We start from the raw sequence: 12,007 nt of genomic DNA on the forward strand, positions 1-12,007 counted from the left end.
TCACTGCTTCATTTTGGTGCACTACTGAATCAATAGATTTGTATGTCATTGTTTCACCTTCGATTCTGTTTATAATACTATTGTTCATATTGTGTACGTCAACATTTTTAGCCGCTAGAATGGCTCTTTCGCTCAACCATGCATGATTTTTGAATTTTGTTTCGATGTTTTGGAATACCTTGTCTACTAATTCCTCTTTTGAATCTACGATGTTGCATAAATCAGATGATAAGCTGATTTTTCCTGTTTCTGGATTTGTAGGTACAGTGCCGTTACCAACTTCAATTAATTGTCTTGAAAATATGACTGCTGTTGGATCGTTCTGAAGTTTAACTCGCATATTCGTGGTTAAATGCATTTTTTTTACTGTGCTCCAAAAATTTGAATATTTTTAATTTAAACGTATTTTTATCAATAGAGTCGAAAGAATATACTTTCAAATTAAATAAAGTTTTTTATTCTTTCTTGAAATATATATATATATATATACATATTTGTGTAAATTATAGTCGTCAAGGCACAATGGTCGAGTAGCCTGATGTGCTTGAACTTCGACAATATGGTACAGCATCGTCGAGCGTGGTCACAACTAAGTTGGGTGACCATGATATTTAGTTATAGAAACTTTTTTTTCCGACTTTTCCGGTGGATTTTCCCAAACTTTTATTTCATATAAACACTCTTCTGTTAAGATGCAATGTTCTGTAAAAATTTTAATCCAAACCATCGTATACTTTCCGAGTTTTGCGGCCAAATACATACGGAAGCTAAATTTTTATATATATAGATTCTGTAGAGGTTAGTAGTTGTGCTACATACACAATCACAATACTAGTACTTTATAGAGTTTTCTAGGCGCCCAACTATAATACATTTTACATCAGAGATTTTGGCATTTTAGGAAATATACTCCATAGAGTAATTCTGGTCACCCAACGGTGGTGCACCCTTTTAGAAATTTTGGTCACTCATCCTTGGTGCTGTCTGAAAAAGAAAAAAAAAAGGGGAAATTCTGAAAACACTTCAGAATTTTGGCGCACAACGTGTAAGCAAACGTTAGGGACTATTTTATGGTTTTTTTTGAACAACTCAAGACACTTTGAAAAATACAGACAGTAATTTTATTTTGTCAAGATGACAGACACAGGCAGGAAGTCATATTTTTTGAGAGGTAGCAATGACACTTCTGACTCTAGTCCTGAACGAGAACCTAGAGAAGTAGTACCAGAACAGCACATCGAGACTACTGGTATGAAGTCACAGCAGGAAATGGAGTTGAGTCATTCGCCGCCGAAACCAACTGTCACCCTAGAGGCACTGTTCCAGTTCATGAATAAGGAGAAACTAGAAAGGGAACATAAAGAAAAGGAGGAGAAACTAGAACGGGAACGTAAAGAACAGGAACGGGAGCGAATAGAACAGGAGGAGAAGTTAGAAAGGGAACAAAAGGAGCGAGAAAACGCCGAAAGACTAGACAATTTAGTGCAAGTCCTAAATAACACTTTAGGCAGGATTGCAGATGAAACAGCAGAAATCAGGCATGACTTAACTGAAACACAGCACGAGATGCAACAGAAGTTTTCCAGTGTACACACTCGTATTGAAGGTGTAGAAATATTCAGTAAACGCACTGACGATAAAGTAGTACACTTAAGCGAGCGTCTAACAGGAAGGTTAGATATGGTAGAGGCGAAAATAGGGGAAATAGAAAAAGAATCCAGGCACATCGCAACATTCTCGCCCCAACTAACGACTCACCACACGAGCGAATGTAATACCGACAAGGAAGACACGCCGGTAAACAAATCGATAACGATAGAAGCCAAGCGAAATCCCGCGAATATTGGTACTACAATTATGTCAGCAGATCCGGTACTTACACTACACCACCCTTCTAAGAAATGGTTGGATGACGTTCCAACATATTCAGGGAAAAGTAATGAAAACCCTCGAAGATTCTTAAATCAGTTTGGAGAATATTGCCACACATTTAAGTTAACAGACACAGAAAAATTGAAATGCGTTAGCCACTACTTGAAAAACACGGCATATTATTGGTGGGAGTTGGCGAAAGATTCTGTACACGCATACGAATCGTTTCAGAGAGCTTTCATATCCCAATTTTGGAATACTCGTATCCAAAGCAATTTGCGAATACAGTTGCATTCTGAAAAGTTCAAAAATCGTAAATTTCAAAATTTAGAGGCGCATATCAGCGATATGTACGAGAGAACTCGTTATCTTGATTGCCGTATGGAAGACGAAGAGTTTATTGCCATGATAATTTCGCAATTACCACTCAATTATCAATTACAACTTAGTGGACGGCAATACAGTAATATTGTAGATTTCAAGGAACAACTGTTAACGTATGACCGACTCGTTAAGCTCGATAAAACGGTAACGCACAAAGAAACTAACGAGCGCAAGAACACGAACCAACAGACACCGTTATACAATAACTGGCGTAACCGAAATGAAGGGCAGAACAGCGGACACAAACAACCTCAAATTCACACACTGAACGTTGAAAACTGCGGAAGTAATTGGTATCACAATGGATATCGAGGTCAGCGATATGGTAACGGATTTTATAAACCACAGTACTATCGTCGTAGAAATGAGAAGCGACAAGACAGACGCGAAAATGAATCACAGTGTGAGAATAAACGTCAGGAGGGGACAGTTAATTTCAGAGAGAATTCAGGCGAAAATCGAACAATGAAAGAACGATCGGCAGATTACAATAATCATTCCGGAGGTCAGTACAGCATAAATGCACAAACGTTTGTACCGTCTGCAAAAGGGAACAGCTTTAGCACCACCATTCTCGACGCGCGACAAGGAGAAAGAAATTCATATTCTATAGCGCCAAGTCACGAGCAAAGCAACACGGAATGGCCGCGCATGCAATCTAGCAGAAACCCAGACACAAACCAAGGAGGTAGTAACACATTTTTGATTTCACCGAATGCAAATAATGGATTTGCTAATTTGTCACAAGAGCAAATTAGAGGATTTAAGGACAGTGCGGTAAACTAATTAGGGATGGCGAAAACCAGCTCCGCACGTCAGTCCCTAATTGTAAGTTAGACGGGGCTAGTATAAAATTGGATCCCGACGCAAATGACAAGACTAATTGTCAAAGCATACACACCATTATGTTCAAAGAAAACGAGCGTGAATTTTTACTCAGCGAGCCCACAGAAACCAAAGTTCAAGCGAAACAACCGCTATGCCCGGAGATATCGTTAACTTTAAACGGAGTTAAAGTGCCTGTACTATTAGACAGCGGCGCAGAGATATCCTGCATCAGCGAAGACTGCGTAGCCATGATAGAGAGCACCGGAATATCATTACCGAGAATGCCAGTACCGAGTTTAAAGATTCTAGGAGTTACATCAAGGGCTAGTCCCATCATTAATCGTCCGACCTTATTGGAAGTAGAAGGGTTAGGTAGCACCAAGTACAATAATGTATTAATCGTAAAAGGATTGGCCAAACCAGTAATTTTCGGGGTAGACTTTCTAACTAGCCATAAAATAATTTTGAATTTTGCAGGTTGGATGGTAACTGCTATGGATGACACAGAAAATACGAAAACTACTGAAAATTAGGAAGTTTCGGAAAAATGCATTGCAATCATTCATAAGGAAACTTCGTGTATTAATAGTGACATAAATTTGGTGGCGACCGGAGCCGATTTAATAGAAGCTGTAAAGGGAATTACCATGGTAAATGAAACCGGTAGAAATAATCTTCTTCATGTCTTAAGAAATTTTCAAAATATATTTTCCGAAAAACCTGGGTTAAACAAATTATATAAAGCTAGTATTCAGGTCATACCCGGTGAACCATTCCATAAAAAATTGTATCCCATAGTCAATGCCACCAGCAAGATAGTATTCCAGAAAGTTAAACAGTTTATCACGGAAGTGGGTCGACCGGAGAAAATTATTTCAGATCATGCCACACAATTCATGAGTCAAGTTTGGCAAGAAGGACTCAGAAAACTGCAAATCGTACCCACCATGTCTTCGGTGAGACACCCGCAGAGTAATCCTGTGGAGAGACAAATGCGCACACTTGGTAATATGCTGCGGACATTCTGCCACGATACACAGCAGAACTGGATGAGTAAATTAACGTTCATTGAATGCATTTTGAATAATACTGTACACAGTTCTACCAGTGTTACTCCATATGAAGCGTTGACAGGAAAAAGATCATTGATAATACCGTCATCGTTACTACCGAGACATCACGATGAAGCTCTGGCCGCAGAAGATAAAGAATTAGTCGAGATACAGAAGGAAACTGAAGAGTTGGTCGCAGCCAAGTTGACATCCACGGCGGATCTTCGGATAAAATACCAGAAAGATTCCAGCAAGATGAGTTTTAACTGTGGAGATTTAGTACTCAAGAAGATGAATCCAGTAAGCCAATTTTGGAAGTACGTCACTAAGAAGCTATTTCTACTCTTCGATGGACCATATATGATCACGAAGATTATTAGAAGTAACTGTTACGAACTGTCTGACATTAACACGAAACAAGTAATAGGACACTATAATATAACGCAGTTGAGGAAATATTACACTCCTGTAGAATAGTATACACTGTTACACATATGTCCGTTTGAAGACATATATCGGTGACAATACTCTATGTTTGCAAGTAAGTATGTTAAATAAGGTCAATAATATGAAATGTAAATTTTCTGCCAATAATTAGAATATAGATGAGATGTTTGTATGATGAGAAATGGTCCTAAGACCTATATCAGAGTATAGCTCGTTAGTCACATTTCTGAAGGGGACTGTTCTATAGAGGTATTTGAGAAGCCCTCAATAGAAAGGAATTTTATGTTTATTATTTTTACTTCTTACCTCTATGACTTTGTCTTAGCCCTGTTATGAATTATATTTACAAGTATTGTTTCTCTATGGTCAGGTCAATTTTGTTTTACTCTTTAATATTTTCATGTTTTATCTTGTTTTATCTAAGTAATAATTTTATGAAAAGTCTTTGCAAAAATTTGTTAAACGGCAACGAATAAGAAATGAGTTTGCACATTTTAATATTGTTTTTGGATCATGATGGAGGAAAGAGGATATGTGATTGGACGCTTGACTGCTCATGTACTTTATTTAAACGATTTAGTAATTTCCAGTGAGATTTCGGAGTGTGTTCAATACAGAAAACTTTAACTGTTTAAAACAAATTGGAACTTTAGTTTCTGTTCTACTATCATGGGAGAATGATTAGAGAGAGAGAGCTCCGTGATTTAGTCATAAATGAATATAAGAATATCACGTAAAACATTGGAACGACGACTGAATATCTAGAATATATGTGAAAATGATGATTTTGTAAGAAATGCCCGGAACTACGCAATGAAGAAGAGATATTTACCGATGTTCGGAGCTCTACTAAAGAATCGACGACGACGATAGGTTTTGACTAATAGCCTAAATAGAACTAGATCAACAACTAATTAAGAAGGAAAAAAGGATACGACTATCAATCTTAGAGATGGAAGGAGTTCGACGGCTGTAGACGGCATCGTAGACGGTGTACCGGAGGACAGCAGCCTTCTAGATGACTCCAGGTGACCGACGCCAGTCCTGCGGGAGTACCAGCAGCACGAGAGGAGGTGCATCGAGACGGAGACCCAACCAGCGACATCGGAGGAGAGACTGAGATCTAACCAGCAACATCGGAGGAGAGACACGGGTTCGGAGAGGTTTTCCACAGCCTCTTGGTCTTGTAACGACGCGACGAGGTTTGTCTGCCCCATCCCACGAACTAACAAGAACAGCGAGAAGTTACCTGTCCTATTCTAAAGGCAAGATATCTTAAACCATGATGTTTACGATCAAGACCTAATTTGAAACTTGCAAAACCAACTTAATACGACTTAACGACTTAAAGACTTGTAGCTTGTACATACTGGACCTGGTTAATTTACATTGAGCAGTAATATGTACTAGATCGAAGTTAAAGTCTGTTAAAGTCATTAATTGTCTTGAATGTTTAAAGAATAGCCCCAGGTCCAGAAGTCTTGAAATAGATTGATCTACCGAAAGAGACTGAGCTAGTAGTAACAAAAAAGACTAATTTGCCAGGTAAAATGTGTTTCAATAAGATTTAAAATATTGACTGATAACCAAACCATTATTCAGTAATTCAATTACGTAAAACGTAATTAATTCTGAAAGACATTTAAGTATAACTGATATTGAAATTTTGTTTAATGAAAAACCTATTTAAATATGAATAATTGTCCCAAAGGTGTTTGTATGTTGCTCGCTAATCATTGACTCTGTCACTTTTCATGTTACATTTGAATATGTTGCAAAAGAGTATTGTCACCCATACAACCATAATTTTGACCCTAGTAAAAAGTTAAATTTTCATTATATCTTTTATTTTTCCGATTGATAACCATACTTGCATATCATGTATATGTTAAACCAGAGAGAAAGAATTATTTAGCTTTGGCTATCTTGAAAGAATAATTAATTTTTATTACACTGAGATCAGCAGTCATAAAGAAGTTAATGCTTTTAAACACACTACCAGTTAAAGAATATTGTTTTAGTCATTATATTTGTTGATTTTAAGGTCAGAATATTTACACCAAAGAGAAGGAGACATACTGCTAAGAAAATATACGACATTTTATTTTCTAATATTCACACAGAGTCAAACTACACCAGTACATACAACCTGAGAATAATTTACTTTCACTACCAGCGTAACAAGACATATTTTATTTAATATTCTGTAGAGGTTAGTAGTTGTGCAACATACACAATCACAATACTAGTACTTTATAGAGTTTTCTAGGCGCCCAACTATAATACATTTTACATCAGAGATTTTGGCATTTTAGGAAATATACTCCATAGAGTAATTCTGGTCACCCAACGATGGCGCACCCTTTTAGAAATTTTGGTCACTCATCCTTGGTGCTGTCTGAAAAAGAAAAAGAAAAAAAAGGGGAAATTCTGAAAACACTTCAGCTGTGACGGAGCTTCCTACTACAATTCTTCTGCGAAAACGGACAGAAAATTTAACCTGGGCTCGCGACTTCTATACATTATATATATTCAATGCTAGTAGTTCCGTTATTAGCGCAACCACGTGATGTATTCGAACTGCGTTCACGAAACACGCACGCCAGAAATTGAATTTTTTTCCGTTAGGGATCGTCCATTAATCACGTGAGGCTTGAAAGGGGGGGGAGGGAGTCGGGAAAAAATCACGAAATATCACAAGGGCGGGGGGTGTAGAGAGATATCACGTGTATTTTTTTTTCCGCCCGATTTCTACTAAACCGAAAAGCGATGCGTGACCTTGACTCGCCGTAGCCAGGCAACAATATCTCCGCCCGCCGCAACATGAACCACCCGGCTCGGCTTGCCAGTCGCTAGTAAGACTGTGATTTTGGCGCCGAATACATGCGTAAATCACATATAAGCCTTTCCTTTATTATTTTTATGCCAGTGAGAATAAACCTGCAACCTAAATGTGGGTCTGGACATTTTTATCACTGTGCTTAATTTTCCAGAATTAAATTAGATTATACCTATATTTAAAGATAAAATTCTGAAATTTTTAAAAATATTTTGCACCAAAAAATACACGTGATTTATTGTGGGGGAGGGGGGAGGGTTTGTCTGAAACCTCACCACAAATCACTAGGGGGGAGGGGGGTTAAAAAATTTGCTAAAAAAAACATCACGTGATTAATGGACGACCCCTTACCGTGCAGCATAAAGCCTCGTTTCCGTAATAAACCAGCGATGTTCCGTAATTCCGTGTTAAATCCGTAATAATTACGGAAAATCCGTAATGATTGGCAGCTCTGTACCTACATTCACTGGTGGTATAAGTCATTTAAGCTATATAAATACCCTTTTTTGATGTTTAATAGGACTTCATAATCAAAAACATGAACAATGATCAACATTTTAAACACGCAACAAATATTAAAAGTATTTTTCTGATACTGTCTCTCTAAAAAGTAACAGAATAATTTATGTAAACAATGCAAAACACTGCATATTTGTCAGTTCAAACTTAAAAAATTATTATTTGTATTCTTTTCATCACACGCACCTTAAGTGGGAAAAAAGAAAGAAAAAAGTCAACAACCAAGGACTACAACACAACAAAACACAGACGCACCATTGAGATGGGTATTAAAAGAAGTAATCATAATAGTTTAAATGGCATATAAATCAATAGTCACAATCAATCTAATACCATGTGATAGAAAAGCGGCTTACTTGCTGTATATGTCTATAACAAAACACATTGCGAATCAAAAGTATATATGTAAATAAACATAAATAATGATTTAAGATGCAAGATGACATTAGCAAAAATTGGGTTATAACATTGCTGAACTTAAATACGATTTACCTGACTGCCGTTAACAACGAAAACTCTGAGTAACTAGAGTTTAAATATGTAATTATGAGCTTATTCAATCACTAATTAGGGAATACAAAATTAAAAAAAGATTTACATTTTTCATAAAATAGATTGCAATGGATTTCATAGTATTTTATGATTCGTGAAAATAATTTGGATCAATATATTATAGAGTAGCAGGTTGTGGAAAATAAGGCAAATAGGAACTGAAATGAAAGGTTGGTTGGTTAGGTTAAGTTATGTTAAATTAGCTGCATAATTTGAAAAAGAAAATCATAATTTAAATATTTTAAGAAAACATTTTCCATATAATTATTTCAGCTGACTTAAGCAACCTTTCACTTTAGTAATATTTGTCCAATTTTATAAAGTTGTTACATGACATAAAAAATTTTCTTAGTGGGATTCTAATTCTCATTCTTACTATTTGCATTCAATATTCATATTCACGAATTATTTGATATTCATATACATATTTGATTCAAAACAAAAAACTAATATTCACACAGGCCTATTAAAAAAAAAAAACATTATTTCCCCTAGCCCTCTTAAATTTTTATTTGACATTCTTACTCTAGGAAAATTTTTGATATTTTTAACATCAATTAAATTTGAAGTAATAAACTGATAGGCCCAGTAAAACCACAAACTCAATGATTGACAAAGCACTTTAACCTCAAAAAGTTTGAAAATAGTGCTTTGCACAACACCAGCAGCTGTGCCACTCTGAACGACAGGAGCGACTCACCAGCATGGACGGGCAGGTCCCAGTACTTGAGATTCAGCCGCTTGCCGACTATCTTGTGGATAGTGGCCACCTTCACTTGGTTGATCTGGTCCTTGTCCATTGCCTCCAGCATCATGCCTTGGCTGCAACACCACACACTGCCGGTTCATCCGTACAAAACAAAACAACTATGTCTTACAGATCTATCCATTTCTGTTCCTTAACAAATATATTTACACACCATTTTATCTTCAATTACAGAAAAATTGTACTGTAGTAAACAGACACAACTGTACTTCCCAATAACAAATGGCCCAAATGGGTGTCTTCTATGTTCTACCAGATGTAAAAATGTTTTATGTTTACTGATGTAAAATTGTGTAAATAAAGTATACTCCCGATTATCCGGGATAATGACTGGTAAAGGATTCACAGATTACCGAAAATACGGTTAAAGCAATGTAAAAAAAAAATGTTTAACATGTTATCCATCCCAACTATCTAGACAAACACTGTAACAGATGCCCCTAGAAGTAACCCCCTTTTTCGTTCCAGGAAAATATAGCGCTTATTAACCCTCTTAGTGCCAGCCTCTGCTAGGATGGTAGTGCTAATAGTGCCAGGTCATTTTTAACTAAATTGCATCTCTAGAGTTTAATTTTAATAACTTTTTAACCTTTACTGTTATAACTATGAAATTTTTTTCTGTTTATAGATAAATGTTTTCTTCTGTCACTTCTCATGTTTAAACATAAAAATTTTCATCTTATTTTATTTTTGTTGTTTTTTAAATAAAAAAAAATAATTATTAAATTTTTTTTATGGATTATAATGTGGATAGGGAGTAGTTTTGACAGTAATATTCTTTGGTTTGAATGTTTTTTTAAATATTTAATTGTTTTTCTATATGATAGTATAATAGTAATGTAATTTTTTCCAATATTTATTCTAATAATAATTTTTAAAAAAAAAAAATTGCTTTTCTAACTGTGTACAATACAAATTAAATTTTTTTCTTAGCGGAACTCCAACTATATAGTGTATTATGAATCCTTATAATTTTTTAATAATTATAAGTCTGGTATTAATGTATTTAAAAAGTAAACGATTTAATTAAAAAATTATGCATTGCTATTGTATGTCTTTATACAAATTTAGGTGAAACTGACTTTCAAATTTTAGAAGAAAAATATTGTCTTGGTTTGATCAGCATTTTGCATTATCACATTTTTTTCAATTAAAAATATAAAATTAATTGGTAGTTCATGATAACAACAACGATAAATCCATCACAACTATAGTCAAATACATATTCACTGGTCCTAGCAGCTGTGTTTACTAAAACAAACACCATGCAATCCTTTATGGCATTTTGCACAAACTGTCCTTGAACGCTTTCTTTTTCCTCCCTGACGTTTACTCGATACACTGCAAACACAACATTCTTTTTCTTTCTTCAATGGCAGTTTCAGAATTCCTGATGACGCCACACTTTCGTTAGTGTCACCTGTTTGTTGGTGTTGCTGTTCTAGCCACTCTTTTCCGAGACTGTCCACTACAGCAGAGACGAACTCATATCTTGTCAGAATGTTACCATCTGTATTCATTTTGTACAAAATATAACTGTTGAGTACCATACGGCCAAATATATTGAAACATACTTTTTTCCAGTATTTCAATGACCTTCTTTCGTCGAGATAACAATACAGCATCATATCACTTGTGTCTATACCACCCATGTATTTATTGTATTTGTGAATGATTTCTGGTTTTTCACGCACTCTCTCTAGTCCGTGCCGTTTTTTAGTACACTGAACATCTTCTGTTTTTGCATTTGTTGATAGTAAAATTACTGGTTTTGTTTGAGATTTCTTTTCGCGATATGCCAATAACAGCAGTTCATTACTTTTGAAATACCTTTTCTCCCCAACCTGAAATTTATTTTGCCTGTGTAATTCGGCTGGTAGATGCTTCCTGTTCCACCTAACAGTGCCAGTAAGGTAAGTCCCTTCAGAATAGAGTTTCTGTGCAACTGGTACACTTGTAAAAAAATTATCAACAAAAATGTGATAACCTTTTCGTAGTAAATTCACACCTGATAATAGCTTCATTATCACAGTGTACCCAAGACCATATAGTTTTATGCTAGTCTTATCTAATTGATCTTTAGCACCACGGTATACATAAAATCCCATGCAGTAATTGACAGTACTATCACATAGCATCCAAAATTTTATTCCCCATCTATGGTGGTGTTTGTTGGGAAGGTATTGAAGTAATGAAGTATGGCTCTTTGTTCCGACCAAACTTTCATCAATGCTCAGCATTTGGTATGGAGTGAAGTGGTGCTTGAAAACATTATTTGCGTGGTCAATAATTGGCTTGAATTTTCCTTCTGGATCATAGTTTGATTCGCCTGGTAGACCAAGGTTTTTGTTATCCGATAGGTGGAAAAATTTTAGAAGTAGTTGAAATCTATTGCGAGAAAACATTTTTCGAAACCATGGCATGCTGCGAGAAGGAACAGTAGACCAATATGAGTAAAGTGTAGGCATTTTTATGAGGCCCATATTTATTATACATGCTACAAATGCTTTCATTTCAACAACTGAAGTTTTTTTCCAAGAAATAGCTCTTGAATCTGTACCTAATTTACCCTTGTTCTGTGATAAAAACTGCTGAGCATATCTATTGGTTTCCTTTACAAGAAGCTGTAGTAAGGAAAAAGTAAACATTAGCTGGAAATATGCTATGGGCTTCGAGTTTCGAGGGGGTAAATGTTTTGGTCCAGCATTTTCTAAAAACTGGGGTATGTTGTGTTTTGGTGGTGAAAAG

The 12,007-nt window shown here is 35.8% G+C and overlaps 1 protein-coding gene across 4 annotated transcripts in view; it reads right to left on the reverse strand.

Moving 5' to 3' along the window:
• The window catches only part of LOC134531097 (polycomb protein Sfmbt), a 225,055-nt gene that overhangs the window by 101,791 nt on the left and 111,257 nt on the right, over nt 1-12,007 (reverse strand). For all 4 annotated transcript variants that reach the window (XM_063366638.1, XM_063366639.1, XM_063366637.1 and 1 more), the window contains exon 9: nt 9,194-9,315. In XM_063366638.1, coding sequence (XP_063222708.1) covers nt 9,194-9,315 — 122 coding nt within the window. The remainder of the gene's footprint in view (nt 1-9,193; nt 9,316-12,007) is intronic.

The sequence above is a fragment of the Bacillus rossius genome, chromosome 3 (genome assembly GCF_032445375.1).
Source record: "Bacillus rossius redtenbacheri isolate Brsri chromosome 3, Brsri_v3, whole genome shotgun sequence".
NCBI classification, from domain to species: domain Eukaryota; kingdom Metazoa; phylum Arthropoda; class Insecta; order Phasmatodea; family Bacillidae; genus Bacillus; species Bacillus rossius.